The 15897-nt window shown below is 39.3% G+C and overlaps 1 protein-coding gene and 1 non-coding gene across 2 annotated transcripts; one reads left to right on the top strand and one right to left on the bottom strand.

Annotated features, from left to right (window-relative positions):
* Nucleotides 1-5513: 5513 nt before the first annotated feature.
* TRNAR-CCG (transfer RNA arginine (anticodon CCG)) lies at nucleotides 5514-5587 on the bottom strand. Its single transcript has one exon. It is a non-coding gene; the product is annotated as a tRNA-Arg (tRNA).
* Nucleotides 5588-6002: 415 nt separating this feature from the next.
* LOC149189079 (pentatricopeptide repeat-containing protein At3g12770-like) lies at nucleotides 6003-7055 on the top strand. The gene has a single exon (XM_089410118.1). The coding sequence runs from the start codon at nucleotides 6003-6005 to the stop codon at nucleotides 7053-7055; it is 1053 nt and encodes a 350-aa protein (XP_089266244.1).
* The last annotated feature ends 8842 nt before the right edge of the window (nucleotides 7056-15897 follow it).

Below are 15897 nucleotides of genomic sequence, written 5' to 3' on the forward strand. Positions count from 1 at the left end.
ACACGTAATGGATCTTGAAGTACTATCTCTGCATCTCCTTGACCAAATCCACCCAAATTAGGGTTATTCGTTAATGGCTGATCGACCTTGATCAATTCGCCTTCTGAAATAAGAAGCTCCGGTCCTGGAGGTACAATGTCAACCACTTGCCCACCATCTGATGTATTATCGATAGTTATCTCATATCCACCCTTTTCTTTACGTAAAATTTTGCTCACTCTTCCTGTTGCTGAAGCACTATAGACCGTATTGTTGCTCTTACTCCCGTCGGGATAAATTTGTCCTCTTCCTCTATTACCACCCACATATATGGGATATTTCAGGAAGTGAGCTTCTTTATCAGTAGAAGGATCTGGTGAAAGGATGGGGAACACAAGTTCACTATATTTTTGACCGGGAACAGGACCTATTACAATAATGTTTTTTTTATTGGGACGATAGTTCTGAAAATAAAGATTACCCGTCTTTTGTCTAATCTCAGGGGAAATACGATCCGGAGGGGCTAATTCAAAGCCCTCGGGTAAAATTAGAACAGCTCCTACATTTAAAGCCCCTTTCTTGCCATTAGCAAGAACTTGTTTCATCTGCATATCATAGGGGATCTTAACAACTGCTTCAAATACGGTATTGGGAAGCACGGATTGTGGAACCTCAATATCCACAGGTTTTTTTGCCAAGTGACAATTGGCACATACAATACGTCCAGTGGCTTCTCGGGGATTTTCATAACCCTGCTGTGCAAAAATGGGATATGCATTTGAAATGGATGTCCGAGTTATGATATGTATCATGACCAGGACGGAAATTAACCGAGTCATCTTTTTCGCCCATTCATAAGTATTTCTATTTTGCATGGTTCAATTATTGGTTCCAAATCATTTTTGGGGTGAGAGTAGGTAGCTATCATAGTTACCTGTCAAAAATTCTGCTACTATATTGATTCAACCAAACCTAAAAATAAGAAATCGGAAGTCTCGCACCAGGAGAAGAATGAAGGGGAGGAATAGCTAATTCCTGAACACGGAAAACACTTTATTATTCTGTTTCAATTGTTTCGGTCGGAGAAAACAACCTACCTATTCTTTATTCATTCATCGAATGATAAATTACTACAAGTGAAGGAGATATACGATTGAAACGACGGAAGATCCAATATTTAAGAATCGTATCTAAGATGACTGGAAAAGTTGAAACAAGACCAGATATGATTCGTTCATTATGGGCAAATCCATAACTTTCGGAGATCGAATCGATCATCAGTTCCCAACCATGGGGTGAATGAAACCCAATACATAGATCGGTTGCTAAAAGAATTAGAAAAGCTTTCATTGTATCGCTCAGACTATAGAAGAATTCTTGGATCCAAGAATTGATAATAGCGAGTTTATTCTTACCCAGAATGATATAAGCACTTATAAAAGCAAAACCTATTATATTTGTTAATAAATGTGATATTATCTGGATACAATCTTCATTGTACATTTCGACCAATTGGATCGTTTCTTTGTGAATCTCTATACGAATAGATTGTGAATGTGTTCCCAAAGAATCTTCCACCATTCTTTCTAACAAGAATAGTTCTTCTATTTTCTCAAATCTTCCCAGAGCATTTTGTTCCTGGAGATAATCAAAAATTTTCTGAGATTTAACCGTATTCCACCAATTTGTAACCCAAGGCTCCAAACCTTTCCGTAATGAAATAGGAATTACCCAAGGCAGTACTACTAAACATGCGAGATATCGTAGGGAAGCTGATGCTTTATATTCGGACACTTCCAATTCGTGAATCGCTAACGAACCTGATTCACTTGTCAGTTCTGTCCGAAATCTAGACAAAGTACGAGTGATAGAATGAGGTATGGGATCCATAGATTGATCTATTGCGTAATTGTTTGATCCCGATCAAAAAAATATACTCGGGAAAAAAGTAAAAGGTTTGTTCAAAATGGGTGAGACGGAGCATAAGGAGATCATTCCAAATCATTTATATATGGACCAATTATCTATTAATTTTTTTCATCTTCTTCTTTTTTAGAAGAATAACTTGAAGTAACATAAGTCTTATTCATTGCCAAGATCTTTTGAATCCTGATCACTAGATCCTTTACGAATATTTCCCCAGTTATCTCCAAAGATGACAAACGCTCTTGAAAAATGAGAGAACGACAAAAAGTCATAATTGGATCGTGATGAGAGGAAAAAAGCGTTTTAGTTTTAGGGAAACCGGACCACTCTATCTAGTAATTGTTGTTTCTGAGACATCATATTCATCTACTGGTACCAGTTCTATTTTAACTTATTGCTTTTTCTATATTACCTCTTTCTATACTATTTCATAAAAATAGTATATTGTTCGTAAAGATCCTATATCGTTCCATTTTCATACAATGAAATATTTATTGAAATTTCATTGTATGAAAATGGAATATTTATTGAAATTTCCTGATTGGATATTTATTCATGTTCCTTTATCCTCGACATACATTCAAATGTTTTTACATTTGAATATATGTCGAGGATAAAGACACCCCCGATTTCAAAACCCTTCAATGGATACACGCAAGAAACGGGCTGATTCAGCGGCTTTCTGTTCGATCTCCCTTAGGTTCACATTATCACCAGTACGAGTTAAAGGAATGTCTTGTCGGCCCTTTATTTCCATATAAAGAACACGACGAGGGGAAATACCTTCTTGAATTTCCATTTTGATCATCTGAATATCCTTCATAAGAAATCGTGGGAAAATACGACGATTTATTCCGGGAAATCCCCAACGAAAAAGACATACAATTCCTTTTTTTTTATCGAACTTATTATAGCCACTACCCACATTGAACAAAATTGTGCACCACAGATAAGAGCTAATGAACAGACCTGCAATACCATAAAAACACATTACAATTCCTTGTGGAACAAAGAGTATTTGCTGAGATGACAATAGGGGTATCAGGTTCTCACCAAAATAACTCGAGATCCCGACTAGGAAAAATCCTAGTGAACCCAGAAAGAGGATACAAGCCCAAAAGAAATTACTTCTTTTTCGAGACCCTGTTATAGGTTCTATCCAGAGCCATTTGGATCGACGATTCATAAAAAATTGTATTCAATTCCATCCTATTGAAGTTGAGGGAATAGCCAACTTTTTTATCCTTTGGTTCCCAAACTCTTATGAACTATCTATATAGATAGATAGATAGATAAATTTTCAGTTAAGTCAGCCAAGTTTGTCTTCTTGTCCATTCTTACCATCCATTTCAAATGGGTCCTTCCCTAATTTCTCAATTTTAGAAACAACATTGGATCAGTGGAGTATAAATATCTCCTGGAATAGATATCTATACCGTATGAAAAAATAAAACCGACCACATTAACATATTGACCCATACCTATTTATTGACATATGTGTAGATCCTATCTGTATATGTATATGAATATGAATAAATATCCATATTCATATATATATAATTTGGATATTTATACCTATTTTGTGTCTATAAGAGTTCTATCTTATATCATCTAAAATAGATATAGATATCCTATCTGTTCTGCAATTGAAAGATCTAAACCCATTTATTAAATCTGATTTGATCAGATTCATAAAATCTCGTCCTTCTGAATATACAGATGAGAAAGAACCATTGTAATTGCCGGAAGTAATAAGCCGACTAAAGGCACCAAAATAGAGGGTAGGATAGGGAGTAGGTTAGAGAGTAGGTTAGAGAGTAGGTTAGGGAGTAGGTTAGGAATTATCATAGAACGAGTACCTTACTTAATCAATGAAATGTTTATCCATATTACAAAGAATAATTATAAGGTCAAATAAGTGATGGGACCAAATAAGCGGTCCCATTCGTCCTTCTTCATAGAATACATGTATGCAAGTGTTCGTTGTTCCTTTCCCCGTCTCTCCCGAAAATACTAAAAAAGCATTTCCAGTTGGGGCAATTTTTTTTTTTTTTTTTAATAAGATCTCGATGAGTTCAACAATGAGTTCTATATTACAACATAGAGATCCATTAGAACACTTACTATATAAGTAAAATAGTGGAAGAACATGAATCCTGACCAAAATTTCTCTGATTTCTGAAAGCGGAGAATTGGCTATATGGATTGTTAGTATAGGCTCGAGGATCATAAATTGTTAATAAGAAGGGGGTGAAAAGCAATTCTCTCCTTCGCCGCGATAAGAAACTGTATCACTGTCACTTCCGTTACAAGGAACTCGATTTGATCCTTTTTCCTGATAAGGAAACTCAACGTTCATTTTTTTCTTTTTATTTATTTACAAGGAAGACCGTAAAACGTAAAACCAAAATAGTTCACTCAGAACACCTTTTAAGAGATTACGTGGAACGATCAGATCAAATAAACCATGACCAAATAAATGCTCAGTCACCTGAAAATCTTCAATCACTTTCTGACCTAATGTCTGTTCGATTACTCTTTTACCTGCAAATGCAATGTACGCTTTAGGTTCGGCAATAATAATATCTCCCAACATGCCAAAACTAGCAGTCACTCCACCAGTTGTCGGTGACGTCAGAATCGATATATATAACAACTTTTTCTCCTTCTGATGAATATATAATGCAGAAGCTATTTTAGCCATTTGCATTAAACTAAAACTTCCTTCTTGCATACGTGCTCCTCCGGAAGCACACACCATAATTAATGGAAGAGATTCCGCGGTAGCGCGCTCGATCAGACGGGTTATTTTCTCACCTACTACAGAGCCCATACTACCTCCCATGAACTGAAAATCCATAACTCCGAGTGCGATAGTAAGACCATTTAATTGACCTATGCCTGTTTGAATAGCATCAGTTAAACCTGTCTCTATTTGATAGAAAGTGATATGATCCTTATAAGATTCATCCTCAGAATTAATATTATCAGAATGAGAAGGTTCATTCTCAGAATAAAATTGAAGAACATCTAGAGTGTACATGTCTTCATCCATAGGACGCCAAGTGTCACGATCAATTGGAAGTTCTATTCTATCTGAATTATTCATTTGTAGATAATATCCACATTCTTTACAAACACTTTGATTCTCTCTCAAGAATTTGAGATATAGTAAGTTCTCGCAATTATCGCATTGAGCCCATAACTTCTTAATTTTAGCGTAATCAATACTTTTATTCTTGTTTTTCTCCGTCTCATTGGCATCCTTACTATCCCTTTCGACCGAATTTTTTAGTAATGCAGTTATTTTACGCTTGTCTTCGAACCACTCCTTTATAGACATAGAGTTTTCCTTCCATATAAAGGTGAAAATTGTTACTTTTCCTATCTTATTTTGTATGAAGAGAAGTCGTATAAGTATAAATACAATGATGAAAATTATTAATCAATAGTGGAATGAATCATTGAGAAATCATTTCCATTCATTATTGATTAGGAATCTGAAGTATCGATCCGGGATTATGATAGAATACTTTATTCTATTATAAAGAAAGATTCTCTCCTATACCGCGATGGAAAGGAATTTTCATTTAAAATACAACATCTTTTGGGCTAGAAGGGATTTGAACCCTTGACTTCACGGTCCGGAACCATGAGCTCTGATCCGCTGAGCTACCAACCCTATCGAATGATCTATAAGATCATTGTAAAGGATGAATAGGATTCGTTATCGAATGCTTGACCCAAAAAAATTTTCATAAATAACTCTGTTTGAGATATTTAACCTTGGAAATATCTATATATCAATATCTACATAGATATTGATATATAGATATTAATATATGGAAATTCCATATATTGATATCTGAAATTCCATATCTCCGCTCACGATTTGGACTAATATTTGGGGTAGTAGTAAAAGATTGGGCCGAGTCCGATTGGTAGAATGAAAGTCACTGGATAAAATGATTTTAGATAATTTAATAATGAATCTTTTCAGTTTCTGTTTTGAAATTATCTTAAATGATTAGGCCATGTGGTGCATAGGCACTCTATTCAACCATTCGATTCAGTTTGATATAAACTCCAAAGCAGTCATGGCCTGTGCAATGGACTCGCCCTTCCAGTCTCCTAAGTTATTATATCAAAATTTGGGTAACTCTAGCAGTTCCACCTTAAGCAATCAAACCAATACACTCTTCTCGCTTCAGAATACAAGTGCCGAACTTCTGCATCACACTGCTTCTGCCATTGCCGTCTCTGGCAAACGTCAACCCTATTCCAGGAACATCAATCCCAACGCTTTCGCTTTTGTTTTGCAGGCTTGTACCCACATAGAGCGACTGCAACAGCTTCATGCCCGCATGATCACAACGGGACTTGATCACAGCACCTTTTTGCTCACAAAACTGGTTGCAACGTACTCTCATTTGGGTGAAATGGATTGCGCACGCCTTCTATTTGATGAAACATGCGAGCGCGATGTTTCATTGTGGAATGCGATGATCAGAGGGTATGCAAATAATGGTTTCCCAGAGCAAGCGCGTGAATTGTATAAACAAATGGAATTGGTAGATATGAAACCGAACAGGTTTACCTTTCCGTCTCTATTCAAAGCATGCACGAGCCTATTGAATTTGCAAGTGGGTATTGAGGTTCACGGCCATATAGTTCGAACAGGGTTTATATCGGACATTTTTGTGGCGGATTCACTTATAGCCATGTATGCCAAATGTGGACGAGTGGAGGATGCACGCCAAGTGTTTGACAAAATGCTTGAACGAGATTTGGTATCTTGGAATTCTATGATTGCTGGGTATTCACAGAATGGACTTGCAGGTGAAGCTCTGATGCTTTTCAGAGAAATGCAGCGGCAAGGGGTAAAGAAAGACGCCGTTACGATGGTGACTGTTATCTCGGTTTGCACGCAATTGGCAGCCCTGCAACATGGTAAGGAGATTCATGCTTTTGTCATCAGGAGGCGATTGGAGTCAGATGTTTTGTCCAATGCCCTTAATGATATGTATGCCAAATGCGGAAGGTTAGAGACTGCACAGGTCTTGTTTGACAACATTCGTGACAGAGATGTGGTTTCTTGGAATGCTTTATTACAGGGTATGCCCAGGAGGGCCATGCCAACAAAGCTTTGAAATGTTTTGGTGAAATGCAGGGGCAAGGTATGAAACCTGGTGTTGTTACTGTAGTAAGTGTTCTACCCGTGTGTGCCTGTTTACCAGCTCTGCGACAAGGTAAGGAGATCCACGGTAATGTAATTAGAAATGACTTAGAGCTCAATGTTGTTGTTGGGAATGCCCTCATTGACATGTATGCCAAATGCAGGACTTTAGAGATAGCACGCAAATTGTTTGAGAGGATACCTGAAAGAAGTGTGGTCTCATGGAATGCGATGATTGCTGGTTATCTGCTTAATGAACAGCCAATGTAGCCACAAAGCTATTCGCTCATATGCTACTGCAAGGCATAAAACCCAATTCAGTGACTATTGGGAGTGTTGTTCCATTATCTGGAAGAGGCAAGTGTTGGTAGAATGGGAGAAAAATAGAAGAAACCACAACAGAATGACCAAGACACGAAACTGAATAAGAAACTGAATTGGAATTTGTTATTCAACAATGAATCTCCGCACATTACATTTCATGGGCATTTGACAGTTTTTATATCATCAACTGTCGTTACATAACTAATTATTCGGTATAAAACTGTCTAGTTACATTTTACCTAAAGTTACTAATTCGTTGTCAAACTAACAAACTCCACCTTGACAACAATTTTCCTAATTTCTTGCCCATGCCCATTCATCATCTTTTCTGCAAGCCAAGAGAAGCTAAACACCACCGCAGCTTCTCTATTGTAACTGGCTTTGTGAACATGTCTGCACAATTCTCTCGTGTATGGACCTTTTGAAAAGCTACTTTTCCGCCATCGATCACATGTCTCAGAAGATGATACCTTACATCAATGTGCTTGGTTCTACTGTGATAAGCAGGATTTGTGGCCAAGTGAATACCGCTTTGACTGTCACAAAGTACATTCACTTTCTCTTGCGTCCTTCCAATCTCATCGAGCAGACCCTTTAACCAGATTGCTTCTTTACTGGCATCTGAAGCAGCTATATATTCAGCTTCGGTAGTGGACAACGCAACTGTTTCTTGAAGCTTTGACATCCAACTAATTGCTCCACCTGCAAGAGTAAAGACATAACCTGTAGTAGATCTTCTTTTGTCCAAATCACCTGCATAGTCAGCATCTACATATCTGCAGACTGATCCTTCACTACCATTAAAGACGATGCAATGGTCACTTGTGCCTCTTAGATATTGAAGCACCCATTTCACTGCTTGCCAATGTTCTTTACCTGGATTTGCCATGAACCTGCTGACAACTCCAACTGCATGTGAAATGTCAGGTCTTGTAGATACCATCGCATACATTAAGTTGCCTACAGCGTTTGCATATGGTACATGAGACATATACTGCTTTTCTTCATCAACTCTAGGACTCAAAACCGAAGAAAGCTTAAAATGGGAAGCTAAAGGAACATTAACAGGTTTCACATTATTCATAGAGAATTTTTCAAGTACCTTCTCCACATACTTCTGCTGTGACAACCAAAGCTTACCATTTTTCCCGTCTCTGTGTATCTCCATGCCCAAGATATGTTTTGCTGCTCCAAGATCCTTCATATCAAACGTCCTAAAGAGTTGAGCCTTTACCCTGTTGATCTCTTCCATGCTTTTGCTTGCAATAAGCATATCATCAACATACAAAGCTAAGATAATGAATATGCCATTGAAACTTTTGAAGTACACACAATGATCATACTCACTTCTTATAAAGTTCTGGCTCACCATGAAGAAATCAAACTTCTTGTACCATTGTCTAGGAGACTGCCTCAGACCATACAATGATTTCCTGAGCTTGCGAACTAATCTTCTGCTGCGACCTCGTACAAAACCTTCTGGTTGTTCCATATATATCTCTTCGTTCAAATCACCATGTAGAAAAGTTGTTTTAACATCTAACTATTCTAACTCAAGATTAAGTGACGCAGTTAGTGCCAACACAGTACGTATAGAAACAAGTTTTACAACTGGAGAAAAAATCTCATGAAAGTCTATACCTTCAACCTGAGAATACCCTTTTGCTACCAGTCGCGCCTTATACCTTTCAATACTACCATCAACTTTTCGTTTCAACTTGAAGACCCATTTACATCCAACAACACTTCTCCCTTCAGGAAGCTCTACAAGATCCCAGGTATTGTTCTTGGCTAAGGAGTCCATTTCTTCTTCCATAGCCATTTCCCCATCTCTGCGTGAAGTGCTGCATGAGCAGAGCATGAAGAGTCTGCCAAATCTAATCTCTGTTGAAGTGGAAATTTTTATGTAAATAGGTATATGACTGTAAGACCTGGTAAGGCATGTGTACCCCGGTAAATCATTGGTAAAGTCTGAACGTCCACTTGGGTGATATGGGGACGCATGTGGTGGTATGATGAAGCATGCTGAACTAGTATAGTGTGTGAGATTATTAAATACCCTAACATTGACTGGGTAGGGCCTGGAGGTGAGTGGTGGCTGGCTCACTTGGCAAATTTGGCTAGATTTGGCCAAGGAATACCCAAAGTCAAGTTTAAAGGGGGGATTGTTAGATAAACTTGACCTTATGGTGGAGTTGAGGTTATGTCAACAGTTATGGTTAACAGTTGTGGTTTTGGGCACCTAGTATTGGTGACTCATGGTATTGAGCTCATGGTATTACATGTAGTTGAAGCCTTTAAAGGGCTTGTGTATTCTCCATTGTAAGTAGCCATGGTTGAGCGGTGAAAGCTCAGGTTGTTGGCCGGCTTGGCTGTGTTTTAGCTAAGGACAATAATAGATCTATTGTTGGTTGGTTTTTCCCCAAAATTGGGGTTTTCCAGACCATCATGGTGTACATGGTTTGAATGTGTGTTTCTTGATTGTGATATTTATTTCTCTTGAACCCTAACAAGTGGTATCAGAGCTCTGGTTGGCAAGAGCCTGGGATAGCTGTTCGAAATGTTCCCATCCACGAAGTGGTGGCACTGGTTGAAGCAATAGCTCGTTGCACAAACCAGCGATGTCCGTTGAGTGATGGTTCGATGAGGAGCAAGAAGAAAATGCAAGCCATGAGAATATTTTTTGAAGAAGAAAATGCAAGCCCTGGGAATATTTTTTGGAAATTTAAATTAAATTTTGAAAGTTGAGTTGTTGCCTGTTAAAAGACCAGCGTGGCATATTGCCAAAGCTTGAAGGAGGATTGTGCTGCGTGCAAGACCACTTGTATGAGTGCTGCGTGACCAGAGACGCATGACCAGAGACCTCTGCGTGCAAGAGAGGCTGTCAGACCACCGTCGCTGCACCCTGCGTGTACTTCATGTTGTTGCCTGCGTGTAAGAGAGGAAGACTTGCTGCTGAGTGGCAGAAAGGACGTTGCTGCGTGGCGTGAGGAGCGAAAAGAGGCGTGCGTGGGCTTTGCTGCATGAATGAAAGCCATCTGCCTGCGTGGAGTTGTTGCCAAACGCTCTGCCGCTTATTGTCTCTGCGTGCTGGTGCAGAGGCTCTGTGTCTATTCTCTGAAGGGAGATTCATTGTTGGTGAAGTCTCTCCAGAAGCGAGCGGTTTGTTGCCTGAAGATATCGGAGCCTGTATGCAAGGAGGAGGAGCGAAGGTTTGCCCAGCTCTACCCTGCGTGAAGATCAGAGCCCGTGACTCTGCCTAGGAGCCCTCGAAGAGAAAGACGTTGCGTTTTTTTTTTTTTGAAACGAACAAGTCTAAAAGAGCCAGAAACCACAGTACGTGAAGCTGCAAGTTTAGACCGAACGAGGGTTTTTTCTTTATGGTTATCCATTGTTGGTGAAGTTGTGAGCGCTGAATTTTATCTCTGTCGGACGAATTTCATCTCCAGAGCCATCGAACCAGAGGTGAGCGTGTGTGGGGTCTGCCCTGCCTGAGGAGGGCAACACCTGCGGTGTGATCTGCGTTCTGCGTGGAAAAAACCATCAAACCAGAGGTGACACGGTTTGCAAGGAGGAGACTAGAGCGCGTTTTGTTGCGTGTTAGACCGTGAGTTGCTGCGTGCTGAGGAGGAGGAGCGTGTAAGCCATGCATGCCCTAAACATATTTTTATTGAGTTCTGCAGAGGAACTTTTAAGAAGGTGGTCTCTGGATTGAAGTTAAATATTGAATGTGCGGAGATTCATTGTTGAATAACAAATTCCAATTCAGTTTTTTATTCAGTTTCCTGTCTTGGTCATTCTGTTATGGTTTCTTTGTTGTTTCTTCTCCTATTTTTCTCCCGTTCTACCAACAAGTGGTATCAGAGCCAATGAATTGAGTCGAGAGTCCTGGAGTGTTGTCGAGAGGTTGAGTCCGGAGTCCAGGAGTGTTGTTGAGAGGCTGCATGAAGGGAGGAAGTCGAGAAAACTGAGCCAAACCCTGTATTCTCTGCGTGAAGGGTCTCTGCGTCTCTGCGTTCAGCGTGAAGGCTGCATTCTCAGCGTGAAGGTGTCTCTGCATGAAGGCAAGTAGATCTTTGCACCCAGCCAAGTTCCACGCTGCCAGACCTGCGTGAAGGGTCTCTGCATCCATGCGTAAAGAGCCAGATTGCTGCCAGTTGAGTCTGCGTGAGGCATTTTTTTCTTTGCTGCGTGAAGGAGCCGAAGTTGCTGCCTCCATAAAAGAGCCTATCCTTGCGTCCCTGCGTGAAGTGCCAGATTGCTGCCCGGAGTGAAAACCTGCAGTGCGAGTTGAATAATTGCCTGTGTGAAAACCTGCTTGATGAGAACCTGCAGTGCGAGTTGAGATTGCCAGATTGCTGCCCAGAGTGAAAGCTTGTGGTGCGAGTTGAATGATTGATCTGCGTGAGGCATTTTTTCTTTGCTGCGTGAAGGAGCCGAAGTTGCTGTTAAAATCCGAGTATTTTTTAATTTAAAGAATTTTTTGTTTAAAGGGGTGAATGTGAGAAAGTCAGGAAAAAAGAAAACAGTTTTTTTTTAAAGGAAAGGAGAAAAGAAGGTTTTCTTAAAAAAGGGTTTTCTTTGAATTTAAAAAAAAAACAGAGGTTTTTCCCTGGAAAAATTATTCCGCAATTGAAGTAGGGAGAGTTAAAACTTGGAAATCCTTTGTTGGCATTGAAATTTTTTTTTTGGAAGAAAAAAATTGAAATATTTTTTTTTAAACCCTAGACTGAAGATTAAAAGTCTTAGAAAATGGCCAAGATGTCGAATGCAAAATTCGAGGTGGAGAAATTCACCAGAAAGAGCAATTTTGCTCTTTGGAAACTGAAGGTTAAGGATCTGCTTGTGCAACAAAGGTTGCACAAGGCATTGGATGGGGTAACTAAGAAACCTGCAACCATGACTACTTCAGACTGGAAGGACTTGGATGCCCGAGCTCTCAGTACCATCCGGTTATGCCTAGCGGATGAAGTTCTCTTCAACATTGTTGAAGACACTACGGCGTCAGGATTGTGGGAAAAACTTGAAAACCTCTATATGACAAAATCATTAACCAACAGAATTTATCTGAAACGACAGTTATACAGTCTTCGAATGAAAGAAGGTTCAAACATTGCAGAACATTTAAATGTTTTTAATACACTAATATGTCAATTCACAGATATGGAAGTCAAAATACAGGAAGAAGATAAAGCCATAACCTTGCTGTGTTCTCTGCCTGAATCATGGGATCACTTCGTAACTTCAATCAACTTCAGCTCTGCTGATTCTTTGAAGTTTGAATCAGTCGTGGGAGCTCTTCTGTCTGAAGAAGTACGAAGGAAATCCAGCACTGAAACAGCTGCATCAGAAGCCATGGTCGCTAGAGGACGCTCAAAGGAAAGGAGAAAAATCAAGGGGGGTCTTCCAAATCGAAATCGAAGGGAAAGAAGTGTAAGGCAAAATGTTGGAACTGTGATAAAGTTGGACACTTGAAGAAGGATTGTTGGAAACGAAAGGAATCCAAAAACCTGAAGAATGAAGCGAATCAGGTCAATTCAGGTATGATAGACGAAGTTTTATCTGCTGAAGAATTATGTATGATAGATGAAACTTCACCTGAATGTAATATCTCTCAGGGTTTTGATAGCTGGCTGTTAGACTCTGGTACTTCGCATCACATGTGCCCACATAGAAATTGGTTTACCTCGTATGAAAATGTAAACAGTAGTTCTGTGTTTATGGGTAACAATGTGTCATGTCAGACTGTTGGGATGGAAGATATCAGGATTAAGATGTATGATAACACAGTTAGGACATTAACTAGCGTTAGACATGTACCTGATTTGAAGAAAAATTTAATCTCTTTGGGAGTGTTGGATTCAGATGGTTATAAGTTAACAGGTCAGGATGGCGTCTTGAAAGTCTTTAAAGGAGCCCTTGTGGTTATGAAGGCAGAAAAGGTCGGAAATCTTTACAGGTTAAAAGAAAGTACTCAGATCAGTGAAGCAGTGGTTGCGTCATAAAAGGAAGAAGCAGGTACTCGTCTGTGGCATCAACGTTTGGGTCATATGAGCGAGAAAGATCTTCATATACTAATGAAACGTAAATCTCTTCCCGGTCTGAAATCCTTGAATTTAGATTTCTGTAAACATTGTGTGTATGGAAAACAGTGTAAACAGAGATTTCAAGTTGGAAATCATAATAGTAAAGATGTTTTAGACTACATTCATTATGATCTGTGGGGGCCTTCCCCTGTTGTGTCATATGGGGGTGCATTGTATTTTTTAACGTTCATTGATGATTACTCCCGTAAAGTTTGGGTCTATATGCTAAAAAGGAAAGCTGGTGTATTAAATGTCTTTAAACAATTTAAAGTAATGGTAGAGAAAAGAACAGGAAAATCTATTAAATGTCTAAGAACTGACAATGGTGGTGAGTTCACTTCTGTTGAATTTGAACAATACTGTAAGGATGAGGGCATTGTGAAACACAAAACCGCTGTTTATAATCCTCAACAAAATGGTGTTGCTGAGTGTATGAATCGGACTCTTATGGAAAGAGCCAGAAGCATGATCAGCAATGCTAACTTGCAAAAGGAGTTGTGGGCAGAAGCAGTATCTATTGCTTGTTATTTAGTTAACAAGTCACCTTCAGTAGCAATTGATTGTAAAATTCCTAAAGAAGTTTGGACAGGTCAGTCTTGTGACTATTCACATTTGAGGATATTTGGCTGTGATGCTTATTCTCTTATTCCGAAAAATTAGCGTTCAAAATTAGATCCAAAGTCGAAATGTTATGTCTTTGTTGGGTATGACTATGCAGTGAAAGGATATAGGTTGTGGGATCCTACATTGCGGAAGATAGTCATTAGTAGAGATGTAACATTTGATGAATCCTCTTTGTTAAAATCAAATGTTGAAAGAATTGAACAGGAACAGGTATCGCCGAGTCAACGAGTTCAGTTGGAGGCTAGACCTTTCAGTGAGAGTTGAAAGGAAGAAGAGACTTCTGGAGAAAAAGGTGTTGAAGACACAAAGGAAGCCGTTGAAGCTTCTGAACCAGTGCAAGTTTCTGAACCAGTTCAGCAACCAGTCGCTCTGAGAAGGTCTACAAGGGAAAGGAAAACTCCCAAAAGGTATGAAGATTCTGCTACATCTTTTGCTTTGGTTACTGAAGATGGGGAACCTTCTTGTTATCAGGAAGCAGTAGATGATACAGATAGCGAGAAATGGAAAATGGCTATGGAAGAAGAAATGGACTCCTTAGCCAAGAACAATACCTGGGATCTTGTAGAGCTTCCTAAAGGGAGAAGTGTTGTTGGATGTAAATGGGTCTTCCAGCTGAAACGGAAAGTTGATGGTAGTATTGAAAGGTATAAGGCGCGACTGGTAGCAAAAGGGTATTCTCAGGTTGAAGGTATAGACTTTCATGAGATTTTTTCTCCAGTTGTAAAACTTGTTTCTATACGTACTGTGTTGGCACTAACTGCGTTTCTTAATCTTGAGTTAGAACAGTTAGATGTTAAAACAGCGTTTCTACATGGTGATTTGAACGAAGAGATATATATGGAACAACCAGAAGGTTTTGTACGAGGTCGCAGCAGACGATTAGTTTGCAAGCTCAGGAAATCATTGTATGGTCTGAGGCAGTCTCCCAGAGAATGGTACAAGAAGTTTGATTCCTTCATGGTGAGCCAGAACTTTATAAGAAGTGAGTATGATCATTGTGTGTACTTCAAAAGTTTCAATGGCATATTCATTATCTTAGCTTTGTATGTTGATGATATGCTTATTGCAAGCAAAAGCATGGAAGAGATCAACAGATTAAAGGCTCAACTCTCTAGGACGTTTGATATGAAGGATCTTGGAGTAGCAAAACATATCTTGGGCATGGAGATACACAGAGACAGGAAAAATGGTAAGCTTTGGTTGTCACAACAGAAGTATGTGGAGAAGTTACTTGAAAAGTTCTCTATGAATAATGTGAAACCTGTTAATGTTCCTTTAGCTTCCCATTTTAAGCTTTCTTCGGTTTTGAGTCCTAGAGCTGATTAAGAAAAGCAGTATATGTCTCATGTACCATATGCAAATGCTGTAGGCAACTTAATGTATGCAATGATATCTACAAGACCTGACATTTTACATGCAGTTGGAGTTGTCAGCAGGTTCATGGCAAATCCAGGTAAAGAACATTAGCAAGCAGTGAAATGGGTGCTTCGATATCTAAGAGGCACAAGTGACCATTGCATCGTCTTTAATGGTAGTGAAGGATCAGTCTGCAGATATGTAGATGCTGACTATGCAGGTGATTTGGACAAAATAAGATCTACTACAGGTTATGTCTTTACTCTTGCAGGTGGAGCAATTAGTTGGATGTCAAAGCTTCAAGAAACAGTTGCGCTGTCCACTACCGAAGCTGAATATATAGCTGCTTCAGATGCCAGTAAAGAAGCAATTTGGTTAAAGGGTCTGCTCAATGAGATTGGAAGGACGCAAGAGAAAGTGAATGTA

The sequence above is a fragment of the Pinus tabuliformis genome, chromosome 3_1 (genome assembly GCF_031772625.1).
Source record: "Pinus tabuliformis cultivar Carrire ecotype Pingquan chromosome 3_1, CPIR1, whole genome shotgun sequence".
Taxonomy (NCBI): Eukaryota; Viridiplantae; Streptophyta; class Pinopsida; order Pinales; family Pinaceae; genus Pinus; species Pinus tabuliformis.

Excerpts from the sequence above, each read along its gene's own strand:
- LOC149189079 (XM_089410118.1), top strand. The coding sequence starts at position 6,003 with ATGGCCTGTGCAATGGACTCGCCCTTCCAGTCTCCTAAGTTATTATAT.